At 44.5% G+C, this 15,079-nt stretch overlaps 1 protein-coding gene across 1 annotated transcript in view; it reads right to left on the bottom strand.

Moving 5' to 3' along the window:
* Positions 1-863: 863 nt before the first annotated feature.
* satb1a (SATB homeobox 1a) overlaps positions 864-15,079 on the bottom strand; it is a gene marked incomplete at both ends in the record, with an annotated part of 35,897 nt that continues 21,681 nt past the window's right edge. Inside the window, 5 exons of the mRNA XM_080735540.1 lie at positions 864-911; positions 4,736-4,957; positions 5,560-5,572; positions 6,867-6,952; positions 13,926-14,756. Of these exons, the coding sequence (XP_080591666.1) occupies positions 864-911; positions 4,736-4,957; positions 5,560-5,572; positions 6,867-6,952; positions 13,926-14,756 (1,200 nt within the window). The remainder of the gene's footprint in view (positions 912-4,735; positions 4,958-5,559; positions 5,573-6,866; positions 6,953-13,925; positions 14,757-15,079) is intronic.

Raw genomic sequence — 15,079 nt, 5'->3', positions numbered from 1 at the left:
CCACATATGGAGATCCCTGCTCTGAGTATCTGACATCACTGTGATGTCACCTGTGATGTCACAGTGATGTGTCAGGGGAACCACAGTGTCAGGTATTTTTCCAAACTACAAAGCAAATATCTGACCTGGCAAAATGATGAAGACTCAGTATGAGGATAATAAAGGTAACATAAGACAGTAAATGTAGCAGCCTTTATCAATAATTTAAAGAGCTGTTAATTTGATTGGGCCATTGGACTTCATAAGTTGGATCTGGCAACAAACACACACACACACACACACACACACACACACACACACACACACACACACACACACACACACACACACACACACACACACACACACACACATACTTGCGCGCACGCAAGCGCTGAGGACATACTGACATAGTGCTATGATGAAGGTTAATCTTAGTATAGTGGAGGAGTAGGAGTGGAAGAGCACACTAAATGACATCAATGAGTCAACATTGGGGACAGGTGCGACATAAGTGGAAATTGTGTGTGTGTGTGTGTGTGTGTGTGTGTGTGTGTGTGTGTGTGTGTGTGTGTGTGTGTGTGTGCGCGCTGCGCGTGTGCGTGTGTACATTATGTACAGGGGTGAGGGTCACCATAACAAAAAAGCAATGATAATCATCACCATCATCATTACAGGACCACCATCTTCTCAAGCATGGCATTTTCAGGCGTGCCATTACCATTATCATTATTATTATAGCTAATATTTCAATAATGAGGCTTCCGTGGCCTCTCATTGGCCCCAGCAGAGCTATCGTCATGGTAACAGATGACAGAAAAGAGCAAAGCCTTATTGAATTACCCTACGAAGCCATTCTGACCAAATGGGGCTTGAATATCGTCTCATCTCAGGGAGAGCGTGGCAATGCAACCTCTGCCTTCACACGCGGTCTGGAGAGAACCAGAGGGATCATGAACAAGGGAGAACTGTTACAGCAGTGCACATCAGCTATTCCCAAGGCCCACTCCCTGGTGGGCTGTGAGGATATTGCTAGCGGTACCCCAAACAATTGACAAAATACAAATATTTTATTGATAATATAACATTAACATAAAATAAATGATGTAATTTGTCATGGTAAAAAACCTTGAAGAAATTGTTTTTATTGTGATAACGATATATATATACACATAATACAAAAGGTTGTTAACCGCTGGTGTAGCTCTGTTCCAGAGCGTTAGCGAGGTCTCTCTAACGCTCTGCCAGCAAGCAGGCACAGATACAGGACCAGGAATTCCACTGTCCTACGAGCACTCGACTTCAGTAAAAATAAACGAAACTACTTCGCTACTCACTTAAACAAAGGCAGTTTTGCGTTGTTGAAAGTCTATTCTCCGTGGTGGGAAACCTCTCAGCACCCCACCCATGGGTGGGGTGCTGAGAGGTTTCCCACCACGGAGAATAGACTTTCAACAACGCAAGACTACCTTTGTTAAGTAGCGAAGTAGTTTAGTTTATTTTTACTGAAGTCGAGCCCTCGTTGGGCAGTAGAATTCCTGGTCCTGTATCTGAGCCTGCTGACCTCGCTAACGCTCTGGACCAGAGCTACCGGTGTAGCTACTGAAAAGAGGAAGAACTAGAACTGCACTCTGTCGAGGTACGCCTCACGTACAAGCAGGCCACGCATGGCCTACTTGTGCGCAAGCAGAGCACGCCACGAGGTGTGCGCTGCTGGCCTCATTGGATGTTAATGAAGACATTACCAAGAACGCTCTTACAGTACTGTACATACATACTGTACATTCCCACTCCCCAATTGAACTCTATGCAGGACTTTTTGAAGCGGTGAAAGCCGCTTCCAAGGTGTGGCTTTGTCTGTCCCGTACCTGTCCCGTGCACCTGAATGCACGGGAATGCATGTCTGTCCCGTACATGTCCCGTACATGTCCCGTGCATGTCCAGAATGAAGAATTGAGGATTGGCCAAGCTTCACATGACAATTTGGCTCTCCAGACAAAATCATTCATTCATTCAGAACTAGAACTTAAGCACATAGAAAGTATAGATCACAGAATGTATAGATCTAGAACACAGAATACAAATTCCCCGCTCACTTCGAACCGAGGTTTGATTTTTTTTTAGTCTGGATTGACATACATACATATTGTACCTACATACTGTACCTTCATACATACCTACATACATATACATACATACATACATACATACATACATACATACATACATACAGTACATACATACATACATACATACATACATACATACATTCATACATTCATTCCCAGAATCCCAGCCGTTTCAGGGCTACGGTCTTCAGAAAAGTGGGACATCTGCATACCCAGCCGATTGCAGTACTTGTGCAAGTAATAATACTAGTAGGCTACACAATACAAAGTGACCTGTTGTGAGCTTGTAGATCGAATATTTTCAATATGAAACTCAGCCGCACGATGAGTAGCCTATACCAGTAAGACTCCCTAATCGGGAGATAAACGACCGTTGGTCGCTTATCTCCACAAATAGGGCTTATTTCCAAAATCTTCCTGATCCATGTTGATGACATGAGTGTAGACATACTGTGTAGTGATTTTCGTGATTTTAGGGCAAAATCTGTAGGAGCAGTGTCCAAAAATGTGTTTTTAAAAATCGGCCTGAAGGTGGCGCTATATGGGACAGATTCATGTTGATGGGATGAGTGTAGACATACTGTGTACCGATTTGCGTGATTTTAGGGCAAAAGTTTTAGGAGCAGTGTCCAAAAATGTGTTTTGCAAGAATGGGCCTCATGGTGGCGCTACAAGAGGGCCATGTGAGAAATGAGGGGTGGGGTCTCCGCGTTGCCTTGGCGGACGAATAGGTACCGGCCCCGGCTCTCCCGGACGCTCCTAGCCCGAGTTACGGCATTTTATGTGAGCTGCAGTGGAGGGGGTCCTCCACTGGGGGCGTCACCACTTTTGCATCCGTTGTGGAGCACCAGGAGTGGGTGGTCCCCGGGAATTCCCCGTGAGCAGCCCCGTTGGGGTGGTCATTTGGTCATTCTTGCACATGTGGTCATTTTTGGAGCTGTGTGAAACACAGGCTCCCTATACGTGGCTGTGTGGGTCTGTGTGTGTGTGTGTGTGTGTGTGTGTCTGTCTGTCTGTCTGTGTGTGTGTCTGTGTGTATGTAGCCTGAACTTCCTAAACTTCGGCACGCCACTAGTCCCACAGTTTTGCCACCAAACACTCGCGCCATATGTCAAATCGACCGGCTTACTCGGGAATCGTGGGCTATTACTTTTCTAAGAGAAAGGTTCTATAGTTTAATTGATATTAATTTATTAGTGAATTAATTTTCCCCATTGACTTAGAATGGGAATCGCAAAAACTCACATTCAATTATTTGTCTCTCGCAAACCACAGGGGCTACAGTTTCAAGACTTGGAGAGGAGGTTCATAATGATTTCAAGGATTAAATAAAAAATAATTGTGTCATTTGGCCTCATGGTGGCGCTATAACACCCCACTTTACGTTTTGGCCTGTAACTCTTGAACCGTAGGTCGGAAAATTAAAAATATTTTTTCCCTGGATTCCTTGGGTCATGACGCATCTCCCCATATAGGCCACGCCCATTTGCGCCATGATAGATTTTCCGCCATCTTGAATTTTCTCCAAAACACACTTTTTGCTCCTTTTCCTACATATTTTCTTCAAATGTCACAAAAAGCGGTACACATGATCCACACACACACACACACACACACACACACACACACACACACACACACACACACACACACAGCTCCACTTCACACGGGTGTGATTTTTTTACACCTGGGGGTCCCCCAGGGACCTGGGGGTCCCTGGAGCTCGGGGGTCCTTGGAGGTTGTAGTTTGGCAGGTAAGGAGTGTGTGTGCCAAATTTGGCATGGATGGGGGCAACAGTTGTGGAGATATGAGCAGGGCAAAAGTGTGACGTGTGACGTGTGACGTGTGACTGACTGACGGACAGACGGACGGACGGACGGACAGCCAGTGGAGGTTTTGGGTAGTAAATGAATTTACACTCGACACTGAGGATTTCACTGTGCAGACAGAGAACAGGACACAGGGAGCATTGACTGCCATGTGATTGTAGAGAGGGACACAGAGGGACACTGGTACTGATGGCACAACAACATCGTCGCATGTGCCTGGACACAATGGCACCGATTCACAGACACAAGCCAATCATGTTGCAATAAATCTTCAGCGCAATCATGGCAGCGCTTACACAGACCTGTAGGGAATCAGTTTACATATTTGTATGAGCCGTTAAAACAAAGAGAGCACTTCAATTTAGTATTAAAGGCTCAAATGTTTTGTTTTGTTTTGTACCGTTACCATGTTGTTTTCACGGGTCAATACTGAATGTCGGTATACTGTTTATGTTAATGAAGACCGTATACTGTACATGTTATGATACCAACAGGGAAAACTAATTTTCAACATGACCCAGCTAATAAGGGTTACACCTCTCCATTCCGAAACACTGCCATTCCGAAGATTGACTTCCATTTTTCGGAATAGCAGGGTTTACCATTTTTCTATAAGACCCAGCCATTCGGAAATCAGAAACACCACTATTCAGAAGATTGACTTCCATTTTTCAGAAAGGTGGGGTTTCTGGAACCCCCTGTGTTCCTGCATAGGTTCCATGAGTTGCTCCTGCTGTCCAGCCTGTCTCAGTTTGTTTCCCCCTTCGGCCATCTTGTTCTATGCCTGGTTGTCTCACCTGGTTGAGTCTGTCCAGCCGCACCTGGTTGAGTCTGTCCAACCACACCTGGTTGAGTCTGTCCATCCACACCTGGTTGGCCAGCATCTCTCGCTCCGCTGCCTCATGTTTCTTCAGTTCCCGCAGGATCTTGGTGGGATCACGGACTCGCGGTACGACTCGTCCTCCGCCACCTTCATCTTCTCTTCCATCCAGCAGCTCATCGGCGTCTCCCTGGAACTCCTGTCACACACAATGCACAACATAGTACCTACTCTACCGTACAGTCCAACAGCTGACCGCGTGTACATAGCTCTGCACTTGGTCTGCTCTTTTTCCCTCTCTAGACCAATTCACCAAACGCTTTGCCGAAAATTGCCGATCTACAAGTTCACAAATATTTTCGGCAGAATAGGGGGGGATACATACAGTAGCCTAACACACACACATATATATATATATATATATATATATATATATATATATATATATATATACACAGTATATACCCTCTGTGGTAACTCTGAGGATCCCCTAGTGGTCCCCGACCCCCTACTGGGGACCCCTGGACTAGAAGGTCTAAGCGAACAATGTGTGCATTGGCAACGGTTTGTGGCTACAGTGTGATGTAAGAGACCAGCTCTGGACAGCCTATTTAAGGTTTTGCAGCTTAGCACTCGCCTTAAATTCTACGTGTTAGTTTGTTTTATTCCAAGGGATTTGGTTGGATTAGTTAGTTTGTTACAATCTATTGATACTGATTTGGCATATTGCGTCGGTGTTGTGAGTAAGCGTAAGAGAGAAGGAGAGATGGGAGGGGTGTAAGGAAGGAGCGGGGGACATACCTTATTGCTACACCTTAAAAACAACAGTCAATTTCAGAATGATCACAGGCAGTCAGCCCCGCCATGTCAAGCGCTGCTTCATCCTTCTCTTCATTTCACTGGTTTTACTTTCCAACAGCAGCGGATGGTTTGAACCAAAACCAAGACCAAAACCAAAAGCAACACTTCCACCCTGGGATTCAGCTGAGCCAAAGGCTAAACATACCTACACGCCACCGCCGCTGGTTAAAGGCTCGCCCTTCATCGGTATTTGGATCGTTCCCGATTCATGTGACAAACCCGAGGCTTTAGGCGAACCACTCCTCAAGAATCGGGAACACTACTTTGGATTTATCAGCAACTACAAGGACAACGACCAAGAAGTGAAACTATTCTACAAGGAGCACTTTGGTAAGTTCCCTTACTTCCCTCGGAATGACCAGTTTAGTCCGCCGAAAAATGGAGGTGTCCCTAATATGGGTAACACTGAGGCACACAAAAAACAGGCTGAAATTGCCATTAAGAAAATGATCCCCACCGCAAGCAAATCAGGCCTTGCCATTCTTGAATTTGATGGATGGAAGCCACTGTGGGTTCGAAACAACAGGGGTAGGAGAAAATTGTACCATTACCAAACGATAGACGCCTGCTACTTAGACAGTCAAACAGAGCCTTTCCCTACCCATAATTGCAGAAATCCATTGTATATAACACAATACTTTGAAGAGAAATCCTTCAAATTCTTCCTTGAACCTCTACAGGTGGGGAGAAGCTACAGCAATAAAAAGCTCTGGGGTTACCGGGGTTTCCCTGAGTGTTACAACACCCATTACGGTACTTTTTTCAGGAGGAAATTTCATTCCTATAGAAGGAATGCTGGGTGTCCTGATCAGGAGTATAGGCGTAATTTTGCTTTGGGTCAACTTTGGGGAAACTCTACCGCTCTTTTCCCACCCGTCGAACTGTCTGCGACGCTCGAACGTACAATCGAAGGTCGTTATCGTACAAGACATCGCGTAAGAGAATCCATAAAAATGTCCTTTGCACCCAAAGGACATGGCGGTGAATTGGGGAGGCCTAGGTGGCCTACAAAGGAAAATAAATGGGAATGGCATCACACAGGAAAACCGACACGGAACCTATCGATCCCCATCTACGTCTTTTTCCGCAATGTCTTCACACCGTGGAAAAGAATTAAACACTTGTCAGAATTAGACCTGGTGAACACCATTGGAGAGTCGGCGGCACAAGGCGTAAGTGGTTTCATCGCCTGGGACAAGACGAATTTTGCTAATAACAGGGAAACCTGCACGCAGGCTCGCAACTACCTGGACGGCGTCATGCTCCCGTACTTGCTGAATGTCTCCACGTCGGCGAAGATGTGCAGCAAGGCACTGTGTAACTCGAGGGGGCGCTGTTCGAGGACCAAATGGGGACCAAAGAAAACTGAGTTCTTCCTCCACCTGGACCCAAAGCGCTTCAGTATCAAGAGAGACAAAAAGGGGGAGCTGCAAGTGGAAGGCGAACTCTCTAATGAAGACATCAATTTTTACAAGGATCACTTTAAATGTGTGTGCTACGGCAAACCCAAACTCGGCTGTGGTATATCAAACTGTAGCCTTCCAACTGGAGCTTGTCCTTCCATTACTCCTGGAGTGACTGAAAGGCCTATTGGCAAAGATCCTCCTGTATCCAAACACGTACACAAGGACCAAACGATTCCTCCCCGTAGAAAAATGTCAAAGACATGGTTAGCATCAGGGGTAGGGGTAGGGTCAGGGGTCATGGTTGTCTCGGGGTTAGTCTATGCATTTTTCCTCAGATAATTGTCAAGGTTTAGATAAGGTGCTTCTAGTGACTCTAGATTAGGGTTATGGATAATAAGGCCTGGAATATTGTGCAGTCTTATGGTAATTGTGTATTTTGTATCTCCAAGGCTTTGTCCAGATAAGCTGCAGGAAGATTGTAGGAAGGAAGTTGCTTTGGACAAAGGAACGGAAGAGGGCGAAACAGAGGCCTGTAAAGGACAATTTAGCCGCGTTGCCCCTTCTGCTTATTAGAAGTGATTTTGGGTTTGTACATATTGGCTGTTTTGCTTTTTTTGGGCTTGATTCCTAATGTTATCCATCTATCTATGTGTGTGTGTGTGCGTGTCTTTATTTACACCACGGGCCATGTATGCCTGTAGCCAATCAGAGAGGGGCAAAGGGTGACATCATAATATCAAGGCATATAATAACTATATAAGGCTACATGCAGGTATTTATCCAGTTTATAAACAGGCGATCTGTCACAGTCACAGACTTTGCCTGTCTTGTCTAGGTCTTGTATTTCTATGTATTAGCTATATTTAATGTGTAATCAGTCCTCATGTGTATATTAGTATTTTTAGTCAGTCCTTGTCGAGTCATTGTTTGGTGTCACTGTCACATCGTGTTCAGTGTCAGTTTGTTGTTTTAATGTTTTCTCTGTTATTTGTAATAAATCCCCCAATCTTGGGTTTTGAACTCTGCCTGCCTTGCTGTCCTGCATTTGGGTCCTCACCACACTACGAGATCGTGACACGATCTCTAGTGAGTGAGGTCTTCTTTCTCTCAAGTTCAATCTTCATGTTTCTATGGCTTATAGTGCATATTGCTTATACCGTAGTTTTATTTCTGTGCCTTAGTCTCTAGCTTGGTCCCATTATCGCTGCTTGCAGCTATATTTAGTTTCTTATTTTGATCTGGTGACTGGTGTAAGTAAGCAATTTACCCCGAGTGAGAGGACATTATGCTCTCATAATGTCCTGAGTGCGGGTGTTATCGGACGAGGCGCAGCCGAGTCCGATAACACCCGCACTCAGGACATTATGAGAGCATAATGTCCGACCCCGAGTGGTAAATAGCTTTTCTACCACTTTTTCCCGTATACATGAAAGAAAACACATAGTTGTAACTTGCAAGGATCTTAAGTTACAATCATTATTGCCTATAAAACTTCCGCGACGACAGCAAATAGTTCCACAAACAACATCTTCTACTCACCACCAGATGACGCCAACTCCATGCAGAGAAAGATGTCTAGCATACAGCTAAGCTAACGTCAGTTAGAAGGACCGTTCCGGCCGTAAATAGAGGCTGTTCGCTTCCAGAAAGGCATAGGTTCAGAGAAAAGGGGCTTTAAAGTTGGCGGATTGCATTGGATCCAAATAAATCGGCGACGATAGTACGCACGTTAGTAAACATAGGACCGCTGCGACCTTCATTTGTTGGTTGGGGGAAAGTCCCCGGATGTACACTGAGGCGCATTGATCTCGGACACACAACTTTGCGGCAGTGGTCCTCTCATAACCTCCGGAATTTAGCCAATCAGAATCCAGTATTTGAACACGTGACTCGAAAAAGTGGTAGAATACGTTTTTCTTCACCTTGTCCTATTATAGTCCTAGTCCTCAGGGGCGTCACAAGGGGGTGAAAGGTGGGACTGAGTTACTAGGGCCCAAGGTGGAGGGGCCTTAATTATCTTATACTTTAGCTACTGAAAAATATCAGATATACAAGCTCACAGTGCGGCAACGAGTGCCGCGCTGTGAGCTTGTAGATCTGCTATTTTTGAAAAGTTGTGAAAATGTGTGCAAATCTTCGAATACCGGTATGTGTATTTTTTAAAGCGAACATTTGTAGAGATGGGGGTCCGTGGCCAAATACATATCATTTTGGGGGTCCTTCACATGAAAAAGTTTGAGCACCACTGACATAGAAACAAAGATTTTTCAAAAGTAGCAGATCTACAAGCTCGCATTTCAATAGTTAAAGCACAAAATAATGGAATAATGCATTCCCAGTCTAAATGGGTTAAACCCCCTCCCCCTATGAAGAACATTCACAGGGGGCCCGCAGTGAATCCTTGTAGCCAGGGCCCATTTGGTGCGACACCCCTGCAAGTCCTTCGTTTTAGTCCTACACTAGTCCTACTGTGGTTTTACCTCTAGTCATAATGCAGTAAATGCACTCTTGAAAGCTGAAACAAAATAAGTTAAGAACCAACCATTATTTGGTTGTTACAGTCTGCTTGAAAAGCATGCATCTGTATAACAGCAGCCAGTGATGGCCAAAACTGGTAACCGGTAACCGTTAAGAAATTGGTGTTTCACACATATTTGACAGTACAGAAACATAATTGCCTAGCCTAGCCCTCCCACTTTTTTTTGACAGGGGTTTGTGCGGGCCGGACAGTTCCCCCTCGCGGGCCGCAAATGGCCTGAGGGCCGCCCATTGGGGAACCCTGTCCCACTAGTCCTAGTTCTTCCTTTAGTCATACTGTATACCGGTATATGCCAGTCATACCTAGTCCCTGCTCTCCTCTATTCATATACAGGTCCTAGGCCTTCCTCTAGTGCAGGGGTCTTCAACGTTTTCAGGCCAAGCATCCCTTAGTTGAGAAAGAGATGAACCCCCACAACCTCTTCAGAAATTCCATAGTTTCATTGTTGACAGCACAATCATCGGTATATTTTGGATTCATGTCAATTTGTGTTTTCAGAATCACTTGAACTGTCAATACTGAATAAACTTGACCTTTCAGCCTGCTCTTTTTCCCCTCTACACCAAACCTCTTTGCCAAAAATAGCCAATCTACAAGCTCACAACGCCTCACAGCGCAAGGTGCTGTGAGCTTGTAGATCGTCTATTTTTGGCTAAAGTTCCCAGAATATGGACTCTAGGGTTCAAGTGGTTAATATAAAAAAGAAGAAAAAGGTTTCTATCACTCAAAGATTTGGAGGACCCCCTGTAGTAACTCTGAGGACCCCCTAGGGCAGGGCTGGGCAACTTTGATGATGGCGAGGGCCACTATATTTCCACCTTCACTCCAGAGGGCCACATTGCATATTGCTACGTTCTACTTTGTCATTCTAGTATCTCATACAAAAGCGTGATGCGTTTTGAGCTTGTAGGTCGGCTATTTTTTGCTTCTTTTGAATTGGAATCCTGAATAATTTTTTGTTATTTTTTAATTGGAATCCTGAAATGCAATGTTTTGATTTAATTTCAAACACATTTAATTATATACTCATGTTAACTTTATGAACTTGAATACAAATACATTGAACATAAAAAAATACATTTTAATACTACTATACTAGTCATTAAGCTACTAATATAGACTGAAGAAATTAAAGCAGGCCATGTTTGGAATTATAATAGCTGAAATCAATAATATATCAGTATTCCGGTATCAACCTGCGGGCCGCATTAAGTGAAGGTGGGGGCCGCATGTGGCCCCCGGGCCGCCAGTTGCCCATGTATGCCCTAGGGGACCCCCTATGGATCCCGGACCCCCTGTTGAAGACCCTTGCTCTAGTGAATGAATTGCACTCATTTCTTTTGACGTAGATAAATAAATAGACTGTATATATCTGGTGATATAAATCTTCTTGCCACTCAGAAAGTAAATAACCATGCTTCAGATGCTGCCATCTTGATATCATCCAGGAAGCTGAAATGGTTCCTTTTCCCTGCTATCTCAAACGGTGCTCTTCTACAGATTCTATCACAGCCCTATATCGTGAGAGTTTTATGCACTGGTTTCTTGCATAATATCGTCGTTGTCGGGTGAAAACCTTGTATGTCCAAAACCGTTTGTTTTGTATTTATCATTTTTAAAATGATTTAAACTAGTGAGACAAACAGCCGATCTACAAGCACACAACGCCTCGCACCGCGAGGCGTTGTGTGCTTGTAGATCTGCTGTTTTCACTACTGTTGTGCGACGGCTTTGTCTGATGAAGCAGGGCTTTACTTACATTTGAAACTTGGAGATACGAGGCGTTTTTGGCCCGACAGTGAAGATATGAAAATGTCTTTGTTTACATAAAAGAAAAACAGTATAGCTCAGCAAGAAAGATTAAACATTTAGAGAAACATGCGTTAATGAGTGAATCATCAGATGAAATTGTCCAAATGCCTAATAAAAAGTGATCTATTCAATGTCTTGGCTCACTTGTTTCTTTATCTTTTTTAATAAAATAAAGACATTAAGCGTGGGTGAAAGTCATCCGGCTCTCTTTATTCATCTTCGAGAGATTGTCTATTTAAATTAGTTTTTGATAAAATTTGCTCAAATTGAAATTTGCTTAGAAATACATGAACGTATGATTAAAATACATTTTATAAGAGAAAAGCATTCTTATTTTTAACAGGATAGATTGCACGTCACTGGCAGTATAAGTTAAAGGTGCGTTGGGCTCTCCTCATAGTTTTTCCATCTACGACCTTTCTTTCATGAAGATACATCATACAAATGAACCGTACACAATGAACCATCTGCATGAATAAAATGGTGCGTGTTTCATAAATGACAGTGCAGGCTTTCAAATCAACATGATCGTTCATCTTTGTCTCATCCACATCTGATTCATGTGACAAGAAGTTAGCACAATCCTACAACCATAACATAAATAATCTGCTAGGCTATGTTTGTTTTTTTCTCTGGCAGATCCGGTAAAAACAATTCTTCATGAATCCATGCATCAGTGGAAATGAAATATTTGAAATGAAACAAATACCCCCTTTCTAATTGCTAAAAAGCTGATATGGTGAGGAATGGAATACTAAAATGTAACGGACCCATTTATGGATAGTCATGTTGTAAAACGTCTACAGCTATTGACCATGGCAGACATGGGCAAGACCAACAGGTATAATGAAGAGATCTCTGGGTATACTTTCATCTGAACCATTCATAGGCTGTGTATAGAAATTGATTAAATTATATGGTTGAAAACACGAAGCACAAGTGAAATAAAAAATGAAAACAGTAGTGACATTATCGTTGTATAAAAACATACTGGCAGTGCCACTTTCTGCAAAGGCATTGATGGCATGAGCATCTAACTATAAATGCATGGTATCACTGTCCTTCTGTCCGTCACGTATCTCGAGAGCCGTCCACCCGACGACTTCAAACTGAGGACCCGAGGGAGTGCTGTCCCCGGCACCTATTCGGTCGGATAGGCCAGGGGTATTCAGTGTTTTCAGGCCAAGGACCCCTTACTTGAGAGAGAGATGATGCAGGGACCCCCACAACCTTTTCATAGATTCCATAGTTTCATTGTTTGACTGCACGATCATCAGTGTATTTTGGATTCATGTCAATTTGTGTTTACAGATATTTAACGACTTGAACTGTCAATACTTAATAAACTTAACCTTTCACTCTGTACTTAGTCTGCTCTTTTTCCACTCTACACCAAACCTCTTTGCCGAAATTAGCCGATCTACAGGCTCACAACGTCTTGCAGCACGAGGCGTTGTGAGCTTGTAGATCTGCAATTTTTGGCAAAAGTTCTCAGTATATGGACGCTAGGGTTCAAATGGTTAATATTAAAAAGGAGAAAAAAGGTTTCTATCACACAAAGATTCGGAGGTCCCCCTGTGGTAACTCTGAGGACCCCCTAGGGGTCCCGGACAACCTGTTGAAGACCCCTGGGATAGGCGGTTGTCCAGAACTGCCGATCGGACCGACACACCCAAATATAGGCATATATGGAGATCCGATTGTCCAGAACCACCGACCAACTTCAAAATATCTGTGCGTATTGCTGAGGACCCGAAAGAGTGATGCGCCCAGCAGGACGTCGGTCAGATAACAGATATCCAAAAAATATCAATATAAATCTGTAAATCTCCATATATGGAGTACCCTGTTGGCATCAATATGACGTCATAGTACTGGCGTCATCGACTGGCCTAGACTACATATTTGGGCATGCCTGACCCAGAACTCCATATATGGGGAAAAAAGGGAGACAGAAAAACAGACAGGTACAACGGATATTATTATATAACCAGGTGGGGAACGTATTTCCAACTAGCATCATTTCCAACTTGTATTGTTCCTGGTACTAGTTTCTCTAAAATCTCAACCATATAGAATTCCTATAAAGAAAATGGAATCTCATTCCCTTCATACTGTATCCCAATGTGAAATAATGTCACATGATTACCAAAAATGGTTCTATACAGGACACATTGAGTTTTCTCTGCAAAATGTGCACCGGTATATATATAAAACTGACATGACTTCTTCTTGTTAATCTTGTTTGATTAATGGCACCTAAAAGGTTCTATATTGAAACCATGAACCATAAAGTTCTTTATAGGGAGAACACATGATTGTAATGGTCATGTGGTTGGTCATGAGTCAAAATGACAACAGTGTTTGAACTGCATGTTGTCCAAGGATGTGGTGTTTGTCTTATGGAGAAACAAACCACCTCCAGGACCTCATCTGGAATGTGACGCCAATTCCATCCACCTGCTGGGTTACATGTATTTCTGTTGCTCCTCCTTCAGACCAGTAACAGTTTGAGTACTTAAGTTCAACACTTTTAAAATAGTCATTGCCTCTTCTCTTTCCAAATGACTGTCTTTCTCGGCATCCTCTCTCTCATCCTGTCGGAGTGCATCCTCCTCTCGGCATCCACGCTCCTCCTGCTGCTCGGTTGCTCTGTGTGCCTGGGTCAGGTCTGTGTGGGAACAACCGGACCGCTTCTCTTGACCGGGACTGCGGTTCTGACAGTGAGGCTGGTTGTGAGTGCGGCCGTGGTGCTGACAGTGTGCCGTGGATTGCTGGCCCTGCCTGAGGACCTGGCTGTGGAAGAACCTGAGGATGGTGTGTTTGGGGAGGTCCAGCTGAGCCGACAGGGTGTGGAGGGCCTCCTCGTCCGGGTTCAGGCCCACGTCCTGGACGAAGCTTTGCAGGATCCCCAGCGCGTCCCGGGACACCCTCAACCCCTCGCCTCGGACCGCGTCCCCGTCCCCGTCGCCCGCATCCTCCTCTCCCGCCGTGTGGGTGTCGTCGGTACCGTCGCTTTCATCCTTTGCGACTTTCCACATGCCTAGCCTCTTACCAACTTCGTGACTTGCATCGGTGACCGTATCACTAGCCTCCCCGTCACGTTCCATACCCTTGTCTCTTGGCCCTGACGCGCAAATCTGGTCCCTGACCGAGCAGACTCTTCCTCCCTCACCCCGGTCCTTATTTTCCCCTTTGACACTGATGCTGCCTCTGCTCCCCAGCTGTGCCCTCAGGTACCCCCAGCCCACCTCCGACTCCGCTGGGGATGCTGTGTGTGGTTGCCGTGGAGACAAGTGAAGGCCTGCCCCAGGCAACAAGGGCTGCTTGGCCTGGGGTGCAGGCTGATGTTGCTGAGGCAATGGAGACTGCCGCTGGTACTGAGAGAGAGACAGAGAGAGAGACAGGCAGAGAGATTAAAAACTATAAATATACTGTATATACGTCAGGGGTCTTCAACGTTTTCAGGCCAAGGACCCCTTAGCTGAGAGGGAGATGAAGCAGGGACCCCCTCTACATATTGTATAAATGTGTGATGGAGATCGATTTCATAGATAGATTCATAGACTTGTTTGACACTTAACCACTTAAAATCTTAAATCGTCGCTACTTAGTATCTTGACCTTTCACTCTACTTGGTCTGCTCTTTGGTCTGCTCTTTTTTTTACCTATAGACCAAACCTATTTGCCAAAAATAGCCGAT

This window comes from Nannobrachium achirus (genome assembly GCF_963921795.1).
Source record: "Nannobrachium achirus genome assembly, chromosome: 10".
NCBI classification, from domain to species: Eukaryota; Metazoa; Chordata; class Actinopteri; order Myctophiformes; family Myctophidae; genus Nannobrachium; species Nannobrachium achirus.
The sequence above is the reverse complement of the archived record's forward strand: the minus strand, read 5'-3'. Positions and strand labels throughout refer to the sequence as shown.